This window comes from Papaver somniferum, chromosome 5, assembly GCF_003573695.1.
Source record: "Papaver somniferum cultivar HN1 chromosome 5, ASM357369v1, whole genome shotgun sequence".
Lineage (NCBI taxonomy): Eukaryota > Viridiplantae > Streptophyta > Magnoliopsida > Ranunculales > Papaveraceae > Papaver > Papaver somniferum.
This window is the reverse complement of record NC_039362.1, coordinates 70,499,382-70,524,572: the sequence shown is the minus strand read 5'-3', so window position 1 is coordinate 70,524,572 and position 25,191 is coordinate 70,499,382. Positions and strand designations below refer to the sequence as shown.

General features: G+C 37.1%; 1 protein-coding gene across 1 annotated transcript; it reads right to left on the bottom strand.

The window, feature by feature from the left end:
* Nucleotides 1–20,876: 20,876 nt before the first annotated feature.
* Nucleotides 20,877–23,368, bottom strand: LOC113281855 (cytochrome P450 CYP749A22-like). The gene is made up of 5 exons (XM_026530738.1): nt 23,007–23,368; nt 22,690–22,913; nt 22,308–22,540; nt 21,837–22,224; nt 20,877–21,680 (listed from the first exon to the last, which is right to left on the bottom strand). The coding sequence occupies exons 1-5, from the start codon at nt 23,308–23,310 to the stop codon at nt 21,249–21,251; spliced, it is 1,581 nt and encodes a 526-aa protein (XP_026386523.1). The 5' UTR covers nt 23,311–23,368; the 3' UTR covers nt 20,877–21,248.
* Between the last annotated feature and the right edge of the window lie 1,823 nt (nt 23,369–25,191).

Genomic DNA, 25,191 nt, shown 5'->3' with positions numbered 1-25,191 from the left:
CCAGTGAGGCCTTGGGTATCAAAGCTCCACCGAGCTTCCCTCGCCTCTATTCAACTTACCTTAACTCGAATTGATTCCAGAGGGGTTTGGTCAGATTGTAACGAATTCCTTTTCGAAAGAATAGAAGATGGTCTAGAAACAATCTAAGTGGAGACATCATGCTTTTTGTTTACTAGATAAAATAGGCTTGTTGTGGTCGAGTCAGCCTTGTTTGTGCTTGTGTAGAATTCTCTTGCAGTTAGGATGTCAAACTGGTATTATAATAGCCATCACAATGAATATGATTATCCAACTGAACAATATGGACATTACTCTTACCATAGTGTGAATAGTGGTTGGGAACGCCAACCTTTGGAAGGATATGGGTCATACCCTGGTGAGCCCAATTACTATCCACACGTGCATCGGTATTACGAGCAATAAGATTATAGTACTAGTTCTTCGTCTCTAGAGGATACAATCAAACTATTGAAAAGTAGTCCTTTTTATGATCCCTCTGTTCCTATTCCTCCTTTAGAAGAGTCCCTCAGGAAGTTAGCTGAGTCGACGCGTAAGTTAGCTGAGATGAATAGTATAACTATAGACGAAAGAACTACAATAATGAGTGAACCTTCTTTAGAAGACCACCTCAAGCGGATAGGTGAGATGAACGAAAGAATTACTCGAAATTATATGAATTTCCAACACAATGTTCCCAGTTTTACCCTTGAAAATGAGGATAGTTACTATTCACCTAATCAAGATGACGAGGATAGAATTGGAGACACTATTTTAGATGAGGTTCGATCTCTTTCATGTTATTATGATGAGGATATTGTTGATGGAGAATCATACTTATGTAGGAATAGTGATCACGAAATGGTTACTCCAATTGAGCTTTACAATGATAATATTATTTCTAGTTCAAATCCAAATAATTTTAATAATTACTCACCTATTCAAAAGGACGAGGATTTGACTAGAGATACCCTCGTTTTAGACGATGTAGTATTTCCTGTTTACAAAGCCGATAATGATTTAGAGGAACGAGTTTATTCTGAGAATAATGTTTTAGAGTCTAGGGATTTAGAAACAATAGTCTTAGACGAAGAAGATGAACTCGTAGAGCTTTTAAATATGAGTGAGGATGCATCACCTGAGTATAACCTAAAAGAATCAATTGACCATTTCCAGGAATCTGATGACCTAGAAATTAGGGAAGTTGTGACTAGTCTTTCTAGAGACACTGAAAACTCTAAGTTTGGGGGTGATTATCATTGTCCATGTGCTTTAACTCTTAAAAATTTCCCTCACTTGGGAATTGATATATGTGCCTTAACCATTGTGCCAGATTACCTTCATACTAGATCTCCCGAACCTAATAATGTCCAGGAAGAAGTTCAGTTGTTAGAAACCCATCCTCTGGTTGATGTGGTTTACCCAGGCGATAATACCCAAATTGACTTTGTTTTCCCACCAAATATTTTTCAACCAATTGTGGGAACATATAAGTTTCAGATGTGTCAATTACTTTAGGAGATTAAACCTAATTACTTTAGGAGATTAGGGTCGACATATTTGTTTAAGGAAGACCACTACTTTCATCGTGGTCAACTGATTGACTTAAAGGATCCGCAATTATTTAGGTTATTATTATGTGCTTCCAAGGTTTTACTTGAGTTTTTACAGACTCTAATACCTGAATCGGACCTTAGCTACGAGGAAATGCAATCCATGAAAATATTTTATCTAGACCCAGTTATAGAACCTGAACCTGAACCACAGCTAGATGTAGCTGACTTAAACAGGAAACTAGACAAGGGCGTGCTTTATCTATTAATTTTCTTGGCATGTTGCAGATTCCTTTTACTTGTGATAGCCCTATTTGGTTTTGGTGATCCGCAGTTATTCCGGCTATTACTTTATGATTCTATAAGGTGACTAATATGTTCTTAGTCTGGCTGAAGACTTTAAACTTAGCAATTCTTGGGAGGTAATCCAATATTCATGCGACACGGTAATATCTTTCCTTATCTCTTTTGCTTCGATTGGTAACAGTTTGTCCTTGTTCATGCTTTTAATTTCATCTTTAGAACATTGAGGACAATGTTAGATTTAAGTTTGGGGGTATGGGAGAAACTTTTTAGTCGCATTTTTTTGAAACTTCTAGCGTCACATAGTATCCGGTTAGCTAAGTTTACATACTGTTTCTCACCGAAAAGATAGAAATTGGAATGCTAGAGATAACAATATTTTGAGACATTATAGAAAAAGACATTGAGATCTTTGAAATTCAGGAGAGAACTTGTTCCTTTTAGAGGGTAACCGTGATGGACCTAACCATCCATGATGGAAAGACAAGTAGGTCAGGAAATGCCAGAAAGACAAAGCAACCTCACAATGTAGTTTTAGTTACTGGATTACGACTCTCTCTCAGTAGAAACTTATCATTATCAACAAGCGGAGCGACATCAAAATCTATGAAGAAAGTTGAAAACATTTAAGGTTTAGAAGCAACAATAGAAAAGAATAATTCAAAAATCAAAGTTGAAGACTTAGTTACAAGAAGTTATAAGAGCAAATGATATAAGTTGTTGGAATTCATGATACCAAGACATCACAAGTTGCGAAGATCCAAGTTTTTAAAGTCCTTCTCTCATGGCCATGTAAATTTTTGTCTTGTATATTTTGTTCCAAAAAAAATAAAAAATAAATAAAAAAATAAAAGAAATCATTACGTTCTTTTTGTTTTATAATTAGTTTTTTGTTCAATAAGGCCATAGGGAAGTAGAAATTTTTAAGTCAAGCAAGAAATCGAAGAGAAGAGTTAATTGTCAAGGTTTTATGAGGTTCGATAGTTTATCATCAACAGTTGAAGACCGGAGAAGACGTTGTTTCTACTGAGCACTATGAGAGAGTCGAAGAAAGATACATTTGGTTGCTTTGTTAGCCCGCTTTCCATCTGGCACAAGATCTTTCCAGCACTGGTTCAACTCATCACACGTAATTATTCCAGTTGTGTAGCAGATGTCCCTCTCATCTTTATCTCTCTCCTAATCTTATCTAGCTGTAAATCAGCGGACGCATCTTATAATGTTTATCTAGCTGTGTAGCAGATATCTCTTTATCTAGCAGTGTTGCGGATGTGTCTCCCCTTTTCTTTAGTCAACTTTGGAGCTGACACCTTTAATTTCTCTGGTATTCTAGTTACTTGGAGATAGGTTGAGAATTTGTATGTCCTCATAGCTCTTTGGATACTTGTGATCAATTAGAAGTCATGGTTTTGTGCGTACACCTCTGGTAAATCCTCCCGAGATTAACTCGATTTTTTTTATTTGTTTTTCTCGAGCACTAGCAAATAATAAGTTCGGGGGTATTTGATAGACGCATTTATGTGTCTATTTTGTCCTCAATCTTTCGTATTGTTAGTACTCGTTTTAGTCCTTATTATGGTGTTTCGTGTGTTTGTAGGTATTTTTTGGAAATAAATATTGTTGGAAAATTCGGCTCGAAAAGTTGCTCGGAGCACCCCCGGAGGACAATTGCTACACAGACCCCCACTTTTACTAAGGAGCACTCACGGCTATATGTAGCCCAAATTTTTCCGCAACACCCTAATGTTAAAGGCACCCGTAGAACGGATTCAGGGAACTTCATCTTCAACATTCAAATTTTATATTACAAAAATAAAAATAAAACTTAAAAACAAATCTATACACAAGTCCCCGGCAACAGCGCCAAAAATTGATCGAAATTTTGAAAGTGGTAAAAGGTTGTCGTTCACTCGGACTTGATGAGATTGATTCTAGGATTAAATATAAAAAATACTAAAAAGAAGAAAATATGTACAAAATATGCCACGGGATGAAGAATTTACTAGGACTCGGGGTTTTACTGTTTTTCATGTTCATGGGTTTATAAATTAGTCCTAGGCATTTATAGCTCATAACAAAAGAAACAATAATTCTAATCTTTGCCAAAGTAGATTTCATAAAACATTAGTTGTAAGTTTTGAGCATGACACATCAAAAGTAATTAAAACTAAGCATGCGACATCAAACAAAATAAAAAATAATTAATAGAAATCATAGAACAATTAAATTCTATGTAAATAGTTATAAAAGAATTATTTTAATTACCACATGAACGAAAAACAGCCTCCTCCGTCGTCCCAATGATGGGGTTTAGCTCCTCATGTGGTAGACACTCTCAAATATTTTTATATTGCTCAAAAAGTGTGTACAATGGTTAAAAAGAGGAGAACTAACATAAACCGGGAATTTGCAACACCCGGAGGCCGTTACAAAGTCACCGTTACAATTGTTTACAAAAACAATACCAAGCTCGTGTCGCAGAAGAATTGTCGTTTAAGGATATAAAAGATGAATGTTCATGAACGACAGTTCCTAAGAGTATTATGTTCTTCGTCTGGTTCTTCAGCAGCAGCAGCATAAGTTGCATTGCAACTCGTGATTTCTGCTCTCTACACCTCTCTGATCTATCCCCTATCGCTCCATCCCCCTGGTACACATACCCTACTTCGCTTTTATACCCAACAGGACAAAGAAATCTCGCTCATAACTCCATAAGATCTCCCATAACTCGGCAGTGAAAATAATATTCTCGGGAATATTTTGTTTCCATTTTCTTCACCTGCACACATCTGCAGCTTGTCAATTCGTGTTTACTCACTCCAAACACAACACATATTGAGTCACGTCTTCTCCCATCACACGCTAACCACAGAGAAACACGGGAAGGAGTAAAACGGTCCCACGAAACCTCATGCCTCTGTTTTCTTCATCCTGGCAATGCAACCAATTCTAAACCGAAAACGTGGACCATGCCATCCCTGTTTGGTCCAAACAGGCCCAAAGAAACAAAAATCAGTGATCGAGTCTCACTCAAACTTGCCCAATCTCTTAACAGGTTCCGCAGGAAGAAAACCCTAGAATCTGTTCAATATCTGAATCCATTGTTCTAGCCAATTCTGGTCTAAACTACACCATTACCATCTCTGTTGTGTCGAAATAAACAAACCCAACAAGTTTTGTCCCTTGAATCTCCCTACAACACGTCCAATTCTCAAACCCTAAATTCTGTTTTCTGAAGAACACTTTTGCCGCCAAAAATAAAATTTGAATGTTGAAGATGGAGTTCCCTGAATCCGTTCTACGGGTGCCTTTAACATTAGGGTGTTGTGGACAAATTTTGGCTACATATAGCCGTGAGTGCTCCTTAGTAAAAGTGGGGGTCTGTATTGCAATTGTCCTCCGGGGTGCTCCGAGCAACTTTTCGAGACGAATTTTCCAACAATATTTATTTCCAAAAAATACCTACAAACACACAAAACACCATAATAAGGACGAAAACGAGTACTAACAATACGAAACATTGAGGACAAAATAGACACATAAATGCGTCTATCAAAATTTTTGCGCCAAAAATTGATTGAATTTTATATAGTGATAAGAAAGGTTTTCGTTCACTCGGACTTTGTTGGATTGATTTTAAGTTTTAATAAAATAAAAATACAACAAATAAGAAAATATATATACAAATTTTGTCACAGGATGAAGAGAGACCGGGACTCGGGATTCCACTGCTTTTCATGTTCATGGGGTTCATAAATTAATCCTAGACATTTATAGCTCAAAACAAAGGAAACAATAACTCCATTCTTTGCCAAAGTAGATTTCGTAAAACATCAATTGTAAATTACAAGCATAGTGTATCTAAAGCATCTAAGACTAAGCATACAGTATCTAACAAGATAACAATTGATTAATAGAAATCATAAATCATTTAAAATTAGTGCAAAAAGTAAATAATAAATTTATTAAATTACCCCAAGGATGAAATACAGTTTCCTCCGTCGTCCCAGTGATGGGTTCTAGCTCCACATGGTGAAAACACACTCAAATGAATTTTTCATTGCTCAAAAAAGTGTTTGCAAGGAGAAAAGGTATAAACCAGTGTGTTTGTAACAATTATTATTGTTACAAAACCCACTGTTACAAAGAAACACTAACAGATTGTTGCGAACTGGATTAAGTGTTACAGAAATTGTTACAAAGATAATCAAATTTGAAAGTAAAGGCAACAGTTTCTGCGGCTGTCTGTATGTGCTGTTTTGTGTTCTTTTTCTTCTTCTTCTTCGTTGCAGCAATGGTGATTGTCTGCAACTCGATTCTAAGCCTCTGTTTTCTCCCCTAACTCTCCATCCCCCATTCTCTGAGTCCCAGGAAACCTTTTTATACTCGACAACGACAAAATATCTCCTCATAACTGTGCCAAATCTTCTCTCTGTCAAGCCATAAACTCGGGAATATTTTATTCCCTGATTTATCTTCCCATGTACCTGATTGTGGCTAACTCACTCCAAACACGCAGAACATATTCTTGCACGCTCCAGGAAGTGTCCCAAGTCCTCCAAACTCTAGCAATGCTCATCTCAAACTCACGGCCAGTCATGATATCCCGTGAATATCTCAACTGCACACGGACTCCCCTGTTTTCTTCCATTCGATTATTCGGTGAAATCTAGTCAATCCCAAGGACCTTACTAGCCCTGTTTCATCATCACAGGCCCAAACAAAGCCCTTCCCATGAAAATGTCCAAGTAAATCTCTTCCCAAACTTTCCCAGAAAACCCGAGAAAACTAGCCTCTCATGTTTTGTTGAGAAACAATATCCATCCAAATTTGATCGCTCAAATCATCTCAAAGAGTTTCATCCATTGAGTCTCTCTAAAACACCTTCAAATCTCGAATCTAAATCTGCCTGTGTGTCTGCAAAGTTTTCCCGCCAAAAATCAGTTTTGAAAGGTAGAAGATGGTTAGCCCTTATCCAACGTCCTGGGTTTCGAATAAAAAATGGGTGCTGTGGACAAATGGGCTACACATAGCCGTGGGTGACACATAGCAAAAGTGGGGGTCCGTATAGCAAATGTCCTCCGGAGGTGCTCCGAGCAACTTTTCGAGCCGAATTTTCCAACAATATTTATTTCCAAAAAATACTTACAAACACACAAAACACCATAATAAGGACGAAAACGAGTACTAACAATACGAAACATTGAGGAAAAATTAGACACATAAATGCGTCTATCACCTAGTCGATCGAGTTATATTCCCCTCATTCACAAGTGCTTAGAACTCCGACCCAAACATTGGCATTCGTTCTACTTAAAAATAGCTCGAACGAGCTGAGACGGACAAAAAGGGTTCAAAACATATCGCGTCCGTCCAACTTAGCCGGCCTACTTGGATGGCTTGGATCGCATCTCGAGCGATCAAAGAGCCGCCAACGTGTTCCCCGTTGGACCAACTCTTCCCTTGGTTGATCGACCTGTCCACGGAAAAACCAGCGTATCAAATCGCTTACCGAAAGTAGCGTGAACACGCTGTTTCAAAAACCCTAAAATTACTTTGCGGCAACACATTACTGCCGCAAATCGATCACGACCATCCATCTTCGCCAGCTGATTTGAGTGGCTTAGATTTAATTTCAGGCGGCCCCGAAGATGTCAACATGATCACTGTCGGCCCACCTTTACACGTGACCGACCGGCCTTCTCGAGCTAATGACCGATGCCTCGAATCGCTCGCCCAAAGAGGGTTGGATGTGCGTCCCCTAAACCCTAAGGTTGCGTCAATAGAAGTATACAGCTGCTGCAAATCATCTCGTCCATCCAAATTCGCTAGCCTAGTTGGATGGTGTAGATTTATTTTTGGAAAACTATCAAAGTATCATTGTGATCACCGGTCATCCCTCCTCCACAGGAAGCGATCGACCAAGTGACGGCTCGACCATAGAGTCCTCAAACGATCATCCAAAGAAGGCCGGTCGTTCTGCTTTAAGACGCTCAATCCGTGACTGATTTGATCGAGCTCAAAAACAGCGATGCTTCTAACACATCAATTACTTTCAGATGCTTATTCGAAAGCGATGCTTTACATACATCGATTATAAGCAATGCTTTATAAATATCGATTTTACAAATAATTTGTTATTTAACCTAAAAGCACTATGTGCTGATTTTAGCGGCAAGTCACGTGACTTGACCCATTCACTAGAGACATCAAACATGTCACAAACTGGGGGATACATACTAGGGATTGGTCTCGCGGTTTACAGCGTGCGGCGTGCAACGCGCCCATTACGAGAAGGTGACAGGAAAGACGGAAGGTTAACAGTAATGATAGTAGTGGGCGAACGTGTGATCAGTCTTCTCTTATAACGGAAACACGATGATCACTACCTTCCGCATAAACCCACTTCTCCACTACTTAACTTCCTCCACTTCCTAAGAGATCAGGGTGCGCTCAATGACTTGTATAAATAGGTTTTCAATCTATTTCGAAAGAGAGAACACAAGTGTTATCAACACAAGTATCCAGAAACCACATTCTGATACAAGTCATAAACAACCACACCTTCATAATTCAACATTATGATCTCAAACACCTTCTTCGCTTCCCTCCCTAAGATCAACCCTTCTCCTTCACTTTGTGACCGAATTGAATCTGGAACGGCCATTTCTTGGTTTAGGCAAGAGTTTTACAGATTGATCTCTCGAACTCAAAATTACTCATGTGCAATACATTTGTTTAAGGTTTGAATTCGTTTCTCATCAACACACCCAAATTTACCAAAAACAGCAGAATCAGTTTTTACCCCAAAACAAGTAGTTCTATATTTTTCTCTAAATCAATTTGAAATATTCCCGAATAACATCAATGACATGTATCACTGTTCTAGGATATTTTCGAATGATAAACTTGAATCATGATTTGGTTCCGAACAATAAATTGTTCTCCACCAAAATTGATCAAGTATGAACAAATGTTCATTAACCTTAGTCATTATGTTTCGAGAAATTCGTAAACTAAATAATTAGTTCTCGACTCGAAATTCTTATCTATGTAAGTTAGTCTAATTATCTGCGCGACAAACGTCTCAAGGATAAAAAAGTGAATATAACTTGAGAAATAGGTGGTTCAGTCTTCACTTACCTTTTGTTGATGAAGTTCTCCAAAAGCTTCGGTTGATCTCCGCCTTCAAACGGTAGAACGCAAATGATGACTGGTTCATTTCTCAACTACCTCTATCTTAGACCGAGACTTAACTAATTGTAGAGTAGAAATCAAGATATAGTTTTGACAACTAAATTGGACAACAAGCTTGAGATAACAACACTTGTGAGTTTTACCGAGCAATGCTCTAACGCTTGTAAAAGGTTTTAGTTTTCTTCTCATGTTTCGTGAGTTGAATAAATTTGATGCTTTAATATCTATAAGTAGTCTAATGTGGTTTTAATCTGTTTTGCAGGTTTCTGTTGTATGAACATATCAAATTAACAAACAAAGATGATAAAATTTGTGTAAACACCTCCTAAATCTGAGATTCAGGCCAAATCTGGCTTAAGAAAGCGCAACCAAAAAAATCTATTTCATTAACTTTTAATTATTAGAGAAGATAAGCTTCTTTTACACATTTATAGCCAATGATAATCTCTAAAGAATACGCAATGGATAGTGGACACGCGTCCGATAATCAACGGAAGAGAAGTAAAATACTGGGGCACTCGACTTCCTAGACTAGAGGCAGCCAAATTGGTGGCCCGTACATCAAAAGAGAAAATAAGGAGAGAGTTGTTAGGACGTAGTATGCAACATTGCCTCCCCCTGAAGAAGATCCTTGTCCTCAAGGATAAACCTAGGATAACTAGCTCTGATGTTGGAGACGGCTTCCCAAGTAGCATCTTTTGCCGAGGAGTGTGTCCATTGGATCAATACTTGGTGTATCGGCTGCTGGCCAATGAGCACAGTTCGTGATTGTAACACCTTTTCAGGAAACAAAATGACAACTCCAGACTGATCCATAACAGGTAAAGTAGTAGAGGGTGTGTGCTTGAGGCCAATGTGTTTCTTCAATTCCGAAACATGGAATACGGGGTGGATACGAGAACTAGAGGGTAATTCCAACCTGTAAGCTACAACACCAACCTTTTGCAGCACCTGAAAAGGTCCATAGAACTTAGTTGATAGTTTGAAGTTCTTCCTTTGCGATACAGATGCTTTCCTGTAAGTTTGAAGCCTCAAATAGACAAAATCCTCCACTGTAAATGATCTTTCAACCCTTGAAGTATCAGCATATAGTTTCACACGTTCTTGAGCTTTGTGGAGTGATTCTTTGAGCGGATCTAACATAATGGCTCTGTCTTTCAGATAAGTCTCAATTGCAGCCACATAAGTTGCAACAGTAGTAAGGAAATCCATGTGGGAAGGAGCATACCCATATAATGCTTGGAATTGAGACATTTTCAAGCCTCTGTGGTAGCTAGTATTGTACCACCACTCTGCAAGATATAGCCATTGACTCCAGCTGCTTGGTTTGTGGCCACAGATGCATCTTAAGTAATTTTCCAAGCATGCATTTACTCTTTCAGTCTGGCCATCTGTTTGTAGATGATAAGCAGTGCTCATGTTCAAGCTAGTCCCTAAAGCTTTGAATAAGTCTTGCCAGAAATGACTTGTGAACACTTTATCTCTGTCAGACACTATAGAGGAAGGCAACCCATGTAGCTTGAATACATTGGTGAGGAATGCTTGAGCCACAGATGCATCTGTGTAAGGATGTTGCAGACCAATGAAGTGAGCATACTTGGTTAGCATGTCTACTATAACTAGAATAACATTCTTTCTGTTGCTGACAAGTAAGCCATCAATAAAGTCCATAGTAATGTGCTGCCAAGCTTGATCAGGTATTGGTAACGGTTGAAGCAGGCCAACAACATTTGTTTGATCACTCTTATTTCTATGGAAAATGTCACAGTGGGACACAAAGAGCAATATATCTTTTAGCATTCCTTGCCAGTAAAAATGGCTCTTGGCTCTGACATAAGTTGCATGCATACCAGATTGTCCTCCTACAACAAAGGCATGTAATGAATGCAGAATGTTGTCTCTGACATTGCCCCCTGAGCCAATGTATATTCTGTTTTTGTACCTCAAAATGCGTTCCTTGTAGGTGAAATGTGGCACACTATCAACATTGATGAGTAGTTGAGATATAAGCTACTATGCCTTGGTCTTGTGCATACCTGAGAACCACATCCTGCATCCAAGATAGAGTAGAGAGGGATAATGAAATGCAAGAAATGGCAGGTCTTCTAGAAAGTGCACCAGCAACTACATTCTCTGCACCTTTCTTATACTGTATTTCATAATCAAATCCCAATAGCTTGATAAGCCATTTATATTGTACAACAGTGGTGATGTTTTGTGTTAGGAAGTATTGAATACTTTGATGGTCAGTTTTAATTATAAAATTGGCACCCTGCAAATAGTGTCTCCATATTTGAACATCAAGTACAATAGCTAAGAATTCCTTCTCATAAGTAGAGAGTGCTCTGTCTCTTGGACCTAATGGCTTGTTGAAGTAAGCAATTGGTTTTCCTTCTTGAAGCAAAACAGCACCAACACATAAATCACTGGCATCACTTTCCACCACAAATTGCTTAGTAAAGTCAGGGAGAGCCAAAACAGGAGTGTTGCTCATGGCTAGCTTGAGCTTCTCAAAGATAATGGTTGTTGCAAGACTCAAATGAAAGTAATTCTTCTTAAGTAAGTCAGACAGAGGTTTACCAATGGCAACATAGCCTTGCATAAATTTCCTGTAATGCCAGTGAGGCCAAGAAAGCCTCTTAGCTCCTTGATATTTTTGGGAAGTGTCCAAGTCTGCATGCATGAAATCTTTGTAGGATCAGCACAAACCCCTTCAGGTGTAATAATGTGACCCAGATACTCCAAAGATGATTGACCAAAACTGCATCTAGACATCTTTGCAAAAAGCTGGTGTTGTCTCAATAAGGAGAAAACAATCTATAGATGCTCCAAGTGCTCAGTCATACTTGAACTGTAAATGAGTATGTCATCAAAGAAGACCAAAAAAAATTCCTCAAGAATGGCTGAAAGATGTCATTCATTAAGGCTTGAAATGTTGCAGGAGCATTGGTGAGGCCAAAGGGCATGACCTTGAACTCATAATGGCCTTGATGAGTTCTAAATGCAGTTTTGAATATGTCCAAATCACTGACCCTGATTTGGTGGTAGCCAGCTCTAAAATCAATCTTTGATGGAACTTTAAATCCTTTAAGTTCATCTAGCAGCTCATCAACAATAGGAATAGGAAATTTATCCTTAATAGGAATGCTATTGAGTTTCCTATAATCAACACAGAACCTCCAAGAATTATCCTTTTTCTTGACCAAAAGTATTGGAGATGCAAATGGACTGTGACTTGGTTGAATAATCCCAGAATGAAGCATGTCTTTAATCAATTGCTCAACTACTCCTTTCTGTACATATGGGCATTTATAGGCTCTTTGATTGACATGAGTTGAGTTAGGTTGTAAAGGAATGGTATGATCCAAACTCCTTTTTGGTGGGAGTTCAGTGGGTTCTTGAAAAATACCATTGAATTCTTGTAATAATGGGAGTAAAATTTCAGGAGTTGGAGGGGGTGGTGATGTTGGGGAAATTGAAAATAAATGGGCTGCCATGCCATGAGAATGGTTGTAAAAGTACTTTTTAATGGTTGTACCACTCATCATTAAGAAGGAGTTTTTTGGGGTAGTGCCTTGCAAAGTAATGTGCTGGTTGTTATAATGAAAGGAAATATTGAGTTTGGCAAAGTTGAAAATCACATCACCTAGTTTCCTTAGCCAATCTTCTTCAAGTACTATGTCACATCCTCCCAATGGTAGGATTCTCAAATCTTCCATAAATGTGTGTCCCTGCATACTCCATTGTAGTTTAGGACAAATACCTGAACTGACTGTTTTGGCTCCATTAGCAACAGTAACCATCATCGGTGGGATGGGTGCAATGGAACATTGAAGTGAAGAAGCTAAATAACTATCAATGAAGCTAGTGGTGTTGCCTGTGTCAATAAGAATAGAAACTGTTTTCTTGTTGATGATGCCAGGAATTCGGATAGTGTCACCAGTGACAATGCCTGTGAGAGCATGGAAAGAGACTTCAATATCAGAGTGTACTGGAGATTCATTTGCTTCTTCAAAAATTTCTTCCTCCTCTTCAGTATCCTGTGACTCAGGAGTATTCATATGGACCATGTAAAGTTTTTGCTTCCCTTTTCAAAAGTGGCCTGGTCTATATATAACATCATAATTGTAACATAACCCTTGTGCTCTTCTTTTATCCACTCTTTCTGTGTTAGTTTTTTAATAAATGGAGGTGGAGGGTTAGGCTTTGGAGTAGAAGTAAAGAAAGTTTTGGGAGTAGTAGGAGAAGATTTAGGTGAAGTGAGAATTGATTTAGGTGACAAGGGTGTAGGATAGTATTGTCTATGAGAGTTATAAGGGGTAGTGAAAGATTTGGTAAATGGTTTAGTAGCTGTGTTGGTTAAGTGGAGTTTTTGTTCTTGTAGTCTGTCCAGTGAGAAGGCATCAACTAAAATTTGTGGGTGGAACATAGACATAGACTTACCAAACTCATCCTTTAATCCACTAAGAAAAACTCATGAAAAAGTAAGCTTCACTCAATGAAGGATTAATACGTGACATCAGTTCTTTGAGTGACTGAAACTCCTCATAGTAATCATCCACAGTTGAACTTTGTATTAGCTTGTTAAAACTACCCACAAAATTCTCCTCAACAGGGTTTTCAAATCGAGCACATAGATGGTGAGATAAATCATCCCAAGTAATTCGATTATGATTAATCTGAAAATTTAAAAACCATTTTTCAGCCTTACCCTCAAGATAGATAGCTGCAATGTCGACTTTCCTGTATTCTTCAATGTCATTGAGTTGAAAGTATCTTTCGCTTTTCTGGATCTAGCCTCTGGGATTGTCTCCATTGAATCGTGGGAAATATAACTTTGGAATACGATGATGGTGATTAACAAAGTTAGAATGATGTTGATGAAAGATGTGTGAAGTCTCATCATCATTGTTCTGAAATCCCCGTGCATCGTCAGAACGATTAGGATGGATGGGTTTACTGAACAACTGAATGAGATTTCTATTGTTGTCTTGTAAAGCTTCTTTGAAGCTAGCCTTTACTGTGTCAATCTGACTAGTAAGATCCGAAGAGAGGGTTTTGAATTCCGATCGAAGTTGAGAGATAGCAGCGGCGTTAGCATCATCTTTTTCAGCAACCTCTTTGATAGTCATTGTAGATCAGAAAAAAAATTGGGTGGATTAAACGGCTCTGATGCCAGTTGTTGTATGAACACAACAAATTAACAAATAAAGATGATAAAATTGGTGTAAACACCTCATAAATCTGAGATTCAGGCCAAATATGGCTTAAGAAAGCGCACCAACAAAACCTATTTCATTAACTTTTAATTATTGGAGAAGATAAGCTTATCTTACACATTTATAGCCAATGATAATCCCTAAAGAATATGCAATGGATAGTGGACACGCGTCCAATAATCAACGGACGAGAAATAAAATACTGGGCACTCGACTTCCTAGACTAGAGGCAGCCAAATTGGTGGCCCGTACATCAAAAGAGAAAATAAGGAGAGATCTGTTAGGCCATAATATGCAACATTTTCCATAGTTGTTTCTGTGTAATTCCCAGTGGTGGTAAATCAGTAGTGTTTAACACTTGAGATCAGCTTGATTCTGAAGATTGTCACAGTAATGCTTGCTTATAAGAAAAATGGTGTCCTTCTGATTATCCTCATTATATTTGTGAGTTAAAGGTCATTTAATCTCACTGGTATTCCATTCTGTTACTCCGATCCCTTTTCCTATCTTGTTAATTTCTAGGTTTTTCCATCCTTCCTTCATCATGATATCCATCAGACCTAGTTTCATATACTAACTCAGAAAATTAAACTCTATGAATCGGTCATCAATTCTTGTCGTGATTATAGATTCAAAAGTGGAAAATTTTCAAGATTTTTCAAATTCAAAAATATTATCAACTTAGTCAAGCCAGAAAATCAGCAGAATAACACACAAATATGGAAACAGGAAGATCCCCGTATATCCCAAAGTTTTTATAACCCCATTTGCTATCCAGCAGATATCATAGACCCTAAAACACATAGAAACCTTGTGAAGCAAACTTGTTTTCTCAAAACACAATGGTGTAATATGTCTTCTCAAGGTAGTAGACAAATTGAAAATCTCAACTCTAGAATGCAATCTGCAACTATTGCTCCCATTGCACCAAGACCACTAAGAAGAATTGTTGCTTCTGCTCAAATTTCAACTGATGGAGCTGATGAGTATTTATTTTGTTTGCGTGGAAAAATCATGTTCAGAAAACCACTGGATCATGAAGATGTGAAGAAATAAATTGACGATCGTTAGAGAAGTTACAGAAGGTATGCCATCATCACTAAAGGAACAAATCTCTTTCTCTTTCGATTCCAAATGGAAGATTCGAAAAATGGAGTTCAAGCCGAAACTTGGGATATCTTGGGTCATTTGCTGGATCTAATTCCTTATGATTCTAATATACCAATAAAGGATCGTGTTTTTGACAAGCACATCTGGTGTATCAAGCTAAAAAACCTAGGCAATATCATCTTGAATGAAACTCTGATTAAAGGTATATGCAAAGATATCGAAAAGAAGGTTGTGCCAGAAGGAAGGAGAATATTACCAAGAGGAAGCGTGACAAGTACGGTGTATGTTGAAATAAATCTCAAGGAACCTTTGAGAAGAGGCGGTTGGGTCGATACACCAAATGGTCAGAGAAAACAGGTTACTTGCCATTACGAAATGCAACCATACAAGATTTGTAAAGAATGCTGGGTAGTTGATCATGATGATAAGTCTTGCAAAAGACTGGCACGGGAACAAAAGGTAGAAGCAATGACAGATCAAGAATATGCGGTGTGGAGTCAGACTGAGGAAGGAAAAGCTTTCTTGGCTAGATATATCACAAGTACGGATGCAGATATGATGGAGGATGATGTTGAACATGAAGTGGGTGTTGTTAGTAATTCTACACATAATACCTCTTCGACTGATCCCCAAATTGAATCGAATGTTAATTTAGGGATTGAGGATAATGAACAGATAAAAAATAAACGAACTAGAGAAGATGGTTTATCTGATAATCCCAATCCTGTCACACCCAATTCAACCATTACCCATATTAATCCTATGTATCAATCTGAGGATAACATAGAGTATAGTGATATACCTATTGAGCATATAATGGAATACCAACACAGTCATGGTGAGGAAAAGCGTTCACAAGCAATTGATAGCTCAGCAACTGATCTTACTGGGACGAATACACAGAGTCGCTATGGGAATCCTGCAAATGCTCATCAGGTTTTTCTCATCAACTCTAGTTTTTGCTTTAATCTAAATTTTAATTTTAAATTAGGACTTTCTTTCCGGTATGTGATTAAGTTCTCTTCTGCTGTGTTTAACTTTATTGGTATAGTTACTATTTTTGTTATTGTTCTTCTTAGCAGTATTTCAACTATGAAGATTTTATACTGGAATGTACAAGGATATGGGAACAAGTACACTAGATTTCATCTGAGGGATTTAGTAAATTCTAATGATCCTGACCCAGCTTTTCTCATTGAGACCAAAAATAGTGACAGTAAAATGATAAGGTACACTCAGAATTTAGGCTTCATGAATTTCTGTTATGTCAACCCTATTGGTGCCTCAGGAGGCATTTTCATTCTTTGGAAAGATGGAATTCAACTTGACATTATAGATGATATTAGTAATTCCATTGTCTGTCATACCCAGATAGATGTTGGAAGTAGTAAATCTCTGATTATCCTTATGTATGGTGTTTTGAATAGTATCACTATTAAGGAACAATGGGTTTTTCTGTATAGATTAGCTGGTATTTATATATGTCCTTGGATCATAGTTGGAGACCTAAACTTTATCATTAAGAAAGAAGATAAATTAGGGGGAATGTTTCTATCCAATCTGACCTAGATGCTGTGAATGATTACTTAGATAACTTGAACTTAAGTGATGTACCTTTTATAGGAAATCCGTATACCTGGTCTAACAAGAGGAGTGAACAACATTTGATTTTGGAAAGGCTAGATAGATCTCTCTGTAATGGACTCTGGTTTAATTATTTTCCTAATTGTGTTGTTTATCATTTAATTCCTTATGCTAGAGATCATTGTCCAATCTTGTTAGTGTGTGATAGAAATGATAATGATACTAGTAAACCTTATAGATTCAATAAATGCTGGTTTCTTGATAGATCTTGTGATGACTTGATTGAATCTAATTGGGTTATCAATGAAAGAGGGTCTAATGCTTTTATATTCACTAGATCCTTACACAATGTTAAGCAAATTCCAAAGGACTGGAATTATAGGAAGTTTGGTCACTTTCAAACTCAGATAAGAGATGTGCAGACTCGGCTTAAAACTGTAGCCCAATCTAATAATAGCAACAATAATAGTGATAGAGTCAAAGATCTTGAATCCAAGCTTGATTATTGGTACCAAGTGCAGCATGACTTTTATATGCAGAGAGCTAAAGAAGATGCCATTATGTTTAGTGATAGAAATACTAAGTACCTGCATGATAAAGTAAAATATAGGAAGAGAAGAACTCAAATTGAGTCTATTCAATCTGATGTTGGTTTGCGGCTAACTGACAGAAGTTGTATTGCTTTAGAGCTTAGAAAACATTTTTCCGATGTTAGTAAATCCACTAATCCTCCTAATTATATTGAGTTTATAGGTGATCTCTTACCTTGCATTACCCAGGAAGAAAATGAAATGCTTATTAGAATTCTCAGTCCTGAGGAGATAAGATCTGTGGTTTTCCAAATGCAACCTTGGACCTCTCCAGGTCCAGATGGTTACCCCCCTAGTTTCTACCAGAAAATGTGTCATGTTGTAGGCAAAGATACTGTTAGTTTGGTGCAGTCCTTCTTTCATTCTAAGCATTACTGCTCAACCATAATTTTATAAGTTTTATTCCCAAGAATAGTAATCCTATGAAACCTCATGATTTTAGGCCAATTAGCTTAAGCAATGTTGCTTACAAAATTATCAGTAAAATTTTGGCTAATAGATTAAAAAAGTTTATGGAAAAATTTATTAGTCCATACTAAGCTGCTTTCTTAACTTCTAGGCAGATTACTAATAATATAGTAATTGCACATGAAATGATTAATACTACGAGGAAGTGCAAAGCTAAGAAAGGTCTTATGGGTATTAAATTAGATATGTCAAAAGCATTTGACATAATTGAATGGGGTTTTTTGATTAGAATTCTTAGGAAATTAGGCTTTCATGAGGATTGGTGTACTATGATCTTAGAATGTGTCTCAATTGTTTCTGCTTCTGTCCTTCTTAATGGTTCTCCAGGAGATATTTTCTATCCTACTAGGGGTCTTAGACAGGGAGACCCCTTGTCCCCCTACCTATTCATTATTATTATGGATTGCTTATCTAGATTACTGATTAAAGCTGAAGATGATAGACTTTTTCAAGGTAATAAGGTAACGAAAACTAGCCCAGCTATTAGTCACCTATTTTTTGCAGATGACTGCTTGGTTTTTTCTAGAGCTAATCTTCAAGGAGTAAGGAAATTGAAGAGTATAATTGAACAATTCAGTAAGTACAGTGGTCAATCCATCAATCTGGATAAGTCAGGTATGACTTTTAGTCCTAAGATGGATAATCATGTTAAAAGTCTGATTGTTTCAATCCTAAAAATCAAAACCTTAGGGCTTAAGGATAAATATCCAGGGGTCCCTATTCTTATTCAAAAAAATAAAATGGAGACCTTTAGTCATCTTCCTGAAAAATTTAAAGATAGACTAGCCAGTTGGAAAGGAAAAAACATGAATCAACCCACTAGAACTATAATGGTTCAGTCAATTCTAGGTTCCTTAGCTTCTCACCATTTAGCTGTTTTTCCAATGCCTAAGAAACTCACTGATAAACTTGATAGTATTCAGAGGAATTTCTAGTGGAACAGAAAACAAGGTGAAAAGGGTTTCTTTGCTAAGAAATGAGATTCTGTTGCTAAGTCTAAAGCTTTGGGTGGGCTTAATATTAAGAAAACTGCTGAGCTCAATACAACTCTCCTTGCAAAACTTGCCTGGAGAATGCTTAATGAGACTGATGCTGAATGGGTTAAAATCCTTAGTCATAAGTATTTTCCTGACCAGAATCTTCTTCATGTGACTAATGAAAATGGAAGTTGGATATGGAAGGGAATTTGTAGAGGTCTCGAGATCATTAAGAAGCATTATTGTTGGGATGTGGCTAATGGTAAGAAGATAGATATCTGAAAAGATATTTGGGTTCCAACTATAGCTCCACCCCTTGACTCTAAGCTAGATTCTATAAACATGAAGAATGCTGACCAACTTATGCATCCAAATAGTAACAGATGGAATATGGAAATCTTAAATGCCTTGTTTGATTCTCATACTGTTAATGAAATCTGCAAAATTAGGATTCCTGTTAAAGGTAAGGATAAAATGATTTGGAAACCAGCTGATAATGGAATGTTTTCTGTTAAAATTGCTTATAAAGTTGCGGATGTTGCAGGTAATTCATATTCTCCCTCTGTTGGACCTATTAATTTTCCTTGGGTTAAATTTAGGAAACTTTGTCTGCCTCCCAAAGTCTTACACTTTCTATGGAAGTGTGTTCATGGTTGTCTTCCTGTTAGACATGGGATCGCAAGACATAGAGTGAATACAAATACTGAGTGTCCTATGTGCAATAAGGATTTTGAAACTTTAGATCATTTGTTCTTAAATTGTAATGTAGCTAAGCCGGTTTGGACTGATATTGAGCTGCCTCACAATATAAGTCTTATAGGTCATAGCTTAATAGACTGGATAACAAACTGGTTTAACACTGGATCTAATAGATGTTTGTCCATTCCTCAGAACATAATAACTCATACCCTATGTCAGATATAGAAAATGAGATGTGTTGTGGTTTTCGATAATGTGATTTTGCAGGTTAGTAAAATTGTGCAATTGATTAAGCAGTCAGTTCAAGACTGGAATGTGTTAGCACAAAAATCAGAACACATAGAAGCCAAGAAACCAGAGAGAGAAATTTTGTGCCATGGAAAACTCCTATGGAGGGTTATATGAAGATTGATTTTGATGCTTCATTTTGTAAAGAAACCAAATGTATGGGTGGAGGCACTAATGATGATTAATGATGCAGGTGAATTCCAGGGAGCCTGGAGCTTTCCAGCAGTAGCTGAAGATGCATAACAGGCTGAGGCATTAACAACTCTTGAAGCAATCCAGATAGCAAGAAGGAGAAATATCATGAATCTGCAAATTGAAGGGGACTGCCTCAATGTCATAAATGCTTTTAAAGGAAAAGTAGGAGTTGTTAAATGGGAGAATAACTCAATCATTAGAGATTGTCTTGAGTGTCTTAAATTTTTTAATAACTGGGAAGCCATTCTTGTACCCAGAGATACAAATTGCGCAGCAAATCCTTTAGCTAAGGATGAAATTTCTACAACATCAAGGTCTTATTCATTTTCTGAAAGTCCAATGTGGTTAGATCCTCTTAATAAAGAGAAACTTCATGTAATCTAGAGTTGAAATTTGAATGAAATTTATCTTTCTTATTAAAAAAAAAAGTATGAATGAAACTTGCACACACCGATTAAGGAAGTGTTTTGAAACTGGAATCAGTTCAAATGCATCAACTGGGGATCTACAACGATCTAAAAAAGGCCTTGTGAGACTAAGGAATTTCCACAACTTATTAGTCTCCACCTAGCTAGAAACTCTGTTTATTTCATGTGAGACTAATCCTAATGGCTTTGCCTAACATCAACAATAAAAATACAATGAGATAACCATGATTAGAACAAGGCTTTGCAATATAGATATTAGGTAAGCATGTGAACAAACTTGGGCTTAGAAAGTTTTGCCCTCTCCTATTGAAAACTGAAGCTCAAGTACAGAATACACCGACAATGTGATTATTTTTTTTTGATCGGTAAATTAGGGACACCGACAATGTGATTAAGCACACAACCTCAACAACAGTACATTTCATCTTATATTTGATTAGGTATTGCATATCCTCTTTGTAGTGAATCGCCACGTAATAATACAGTAATTTATGGGAAGCTCAGCCAAAATAACAAAAGGCAACTTCACTTACGAATGTCCTCAATGTCGTAGATAATTTTCCTGTATCCATGCCGTAAAAATAATACAACTTCAACATAGTAAAAAATTAGGAGACAGAACACTCCAGATTTTACACATCTACAATGCATGTAACATGATTTGAAGTCCATGTTGAGGACGAGTAGTGATGCGTTGTGATGGTGAGTGAATATAAGCAGGGGAAAGTGTAAAATGGAAGCGCTGAAGAATCATGACAAGAGCAATCTTGGCTTCAGTGATAGCAAAGTTTGAACCAACGCAAAAACGAGGCCCCAAACCAAATGGAGAAAAGGCCATGCTGTTGTTGTTTGTTGCTTTCACGATACCCTTAGAAAATCTCTCTGGTTTGAAAAGATGGACATCTGCTCCCCATATATCTGGATTGTGCTGGAAGGCTAAGGTTGAGACGCTTACTTCTATATTTGGTGGAAGAATTATCTTGTTACCCAGATTTACTTTTTTTCCAACTCTTCTTGAAAGTGCAACAACCGGTGGGTAAAGCCTTAGAGTTTCATTAATGATCATATTCATCTACATCAATGAAACCAATGAAGTTAGCTAAACGTGTGATATACTCCCATTGTCTGGATAACTAATAAGCACAAGAAAGGTCATATAACATCATTTTCCTTGATTTTTCTTTTAGATGCATCCTAGAAAATATAGATATTTATAAACAAGACTTACGATTTTCAGTTTCCCAAGGAAATTGTCATCAGCAGTAATTTTGTTTTCCCCAAGCAACTCAAAGACCTCCTTTCTTGCTTTGTCTTGCCATTCTGTATGAATGGCTAAAAGTAGACATGTCCATGTAAGTAAACTAGTTGTTGTTTCATGGCCAGCAAAATAGAAAGTTTTGCATTCATCAACCATATCATCCACAGAAATCTTTTTGTTGTCGTCAGATTCATGAAAGGCTTTCACTAGCACTCCAAGATAATCATTCCCATATCCCCCTTCCAGTTCTCCCCTCTTCACTTTTACTTCTCTTGTCTTTATTAATCCTATAATTGATTTTCTGATTTCTCTTTCAAGCCTATCTGATTCAGTGTCTTCTTCCGTTGGCATAAGTTTTCTACAACAACCAAAGATTAGTCACATGATTATGGTGAAGAAGATGGATAAAATACAAAATACTAAAATCAACTTCATACGTACCTGATAACAGGAAGCCTTATTTTAAGAAAATTGGCAGATAAAAGTGAACCTAACTTGACCAACATCCCGAAAATGTTCTTTCCTTCAACATAACTACTTCCGAAAGCAGTCCTTGATATTACTTCGGATGTCATGATTCTAAATTCATCGAACACTTCTATCTCTTTTCCTTCATAAGCTTTCCACTTCTCTACCATTATTTCAACAGACGCTATCATGGCTGGAACCATTCCCTATGATGAAAATAAAAATTTCTCACTTCAAATGAAAATTAGTCTAGCTACGTAAACAGTGTCACTAACTAATATACAAAAAATTATTAAGAACTAATCATTGCCGTAATAACAAACAAATCTACGTTCTTTGAGCATCATATCAGTACCTTTAAGCCCTCAGCATGAAAAGCATGGTTAGCTAATTTACGTTGTCTAACCCATTTATTTCCTTCCGCTGTCACAAGCCCGTCTCCTAGTAACTTTTTCCCATATCCTTCTGCTTTCCATTTTGGGTATGCCCCATCTTTATTGTTCAATATCTCTTTGACTAATTCGACCTCGGTTATAAACAATTGAGGTTTTGATCCAATCCAACAAAGAAAATTCCTCCCTGCAACAAAAAAAAAAAGAAAAAAAAAGAGTAAGTTATAGCTAGTCAAGTAGCAGCAGGTATATATTTACCCACACACAATAATATGGGTACCGTAATCTTTGATGCACGAGTGTTGGAAAGGTTGAATATACGGGAAGATTTGATGTGATAAGTCCTTCATTGGTTTGCTTCTAGTTCCATGTAATTTTGTGAAGATTTCTTTGGTATTTCCATGGAGGAATTTGTAAGGAGGACCTTTGATTCCTTGAGAAGATAAGATTTTTGTTACTTGAATCGGATTCCACCATACTTTGTGAAGAAATTTGATGAGAATTAGCAAGAGATACAACCCAACAAAACCAACTGGAAACGTAACTAGTAGTAGCTGTGGGATTTCTGCAACACCCATTTTCATTGTTTCTTGTTATCACGGTATGGAAGAGGAGTGCAGCAGTTTTATACCTCTCTGGTTGCAGTCAACTTGTCGTACTCGTGCAGTACCATGTGGGGGATATAAACTTGAAATCTTGTCGATAGTCTTCTAGAACACAATCAAATAGGGGTGCGGCCAATAAGGCCCAAGATATAATTCATTGGACTAGTCAATTTCCACCACAGAGATAAATTGGATACTCGATCTCGATGTTCTGGAAAAATAGCAACCATAAGAAAGTTCTGTTGGTTCTAGAATGACAACGGGTCGACTGCCCTGCTTTTGAATTGTGTTCTTGTTTTATGCGGTATCTTATCAAATTTTGAAATGCAGTATCTTAAGACAGGTCGAGTGCCCTGTTTTATGCAGTATCTTATCAAATTTTGCTCTATATGACAGTTTTCACTTCAGTGTAAGATTTTATTTTTTTGGTTGAAGTTACTATGTATTTCGTGACAAAATGTACGGTTTCTCTTGAGGCATGTTTTCCTTGAATACAGAGCAATTCACGTACCGTTTTAAACAATCGTGTACTTTGATTTTATATGTCAATCAATTATCGACAACCACGATAAGGTTTATGACTTCCAGACTCCTTCCAAAGACGTCATCGTTTACGTTTGCAGTATGAACTTATTTACTTTATGAATCCAAGTAGGTCCATTTTTGTTAATAGCATATATCCCAGTAATCAACCCGCTTTTAAGACTATAACAAAGTGACCAGCTGAATTGATTAATGTGTTCCTACTTCGAAACTTGGTGCATCTCGCCTTTTAACATGTTTTAAACTTGGAGTCGAGCTCCTAGTCAATAATTAATATTTCTGCGAGCAGCAAAAATTTGGATCAACAAAAATTCATGCATTAATTGGCTAGGTAAACTGTAAATTCGTTTGACATTTCGGTCAATCAAATGTGTGTTTAATTCCAAAATTATCGGCAGGCCCTAAACCGGTCTGGCTACGGCTTGGTTTTGGACCGGCCCCGAACTAGTCCGGTTAGTTTTTATTGTTGGCATTTTGGAACTAAAAACACGGTTAATGGGCCGGTTCAATCGACCACATAATTTTTTCAATTGGCGGGTTCATGGTATGTTGTTATCTTTTCTGCTAGATTTTTTGATGCAATCTTATGATCTTTGTACTTGTCGTATACACTCATACACAAACAGTTTTAAACACTGTATAGACAAAATCCAATACAATTGCAAGTACTCTTATTTGAAACAAAGAGCCTTGAACAATATGTATGTAGAGTTTTTCTCTTTTCTCTTCCATAATCAATATGTATAGAACAAACGTCTATGCACCCGATTGCATAACACGGTCTCAAAAATCAATATCCAAGATCAATCTAGTCGTATCTGAATTAATAGGATCTGAATTCTAACAAGTACGAAACTTGCAATCTATCTTTTAAAATGCGAATTCAACAAGAATGAGTTTTGTTTTTTTATCTCAATTAATAAGGACTCAAACTATCTAGATTGATTACCTACTAGTTTTCCATTCCTATTATAAAAATAAAACAATATAATGCGGAAAAGAAAACCACAAGACTCCAGAAATTTTGTTAACGAGGAAAACTACACTTGCAGAAAAATCCCGGGACCTCGTCCAGCTTTGAAAACCACATTATATTAAAACGCTACAGATACTAACATAATATCAGACTTCAGGCTGGAATGTATTTGAGACCGAATTAACCCTCCAAGCAATTTAACTGCAGTCGTGTTCATTACGCCTCTTAAACCTCGCAAGTTCCATACATTTGATTCCCTTAACTGACGTCCTTTATGGCCTAAGAGTTGCTTCAAACTCAGTGAAAACTTTTGATACCAATCTGCCTCTAACATACAAACC

Bases quoted from the DNA above. Each gene is read 5' to 3' on its own strand.
- LOC113281855 (XM_026530738.1), bottom strand. From the start codon at position 23,310: ATGAAAATGGGTGTTGCAGAAATCCCACAGCTACTACTAGTTACGTTT. The intron at 22,914-23,006 runs GTACCCATATTA...TTTTTGTTGCAG, and splicing joins CTCGTGCATCAAAGATTACG to GGAGGAATTTTCTTTGTTGG. The intron at 22,225-22,307 runs GTACGTATGAAG...TGGTTGTTGTAG, and splicing joins ATAAGGCTTCCTGTTATCAG to AAAACTTATGCCAACGGAAG.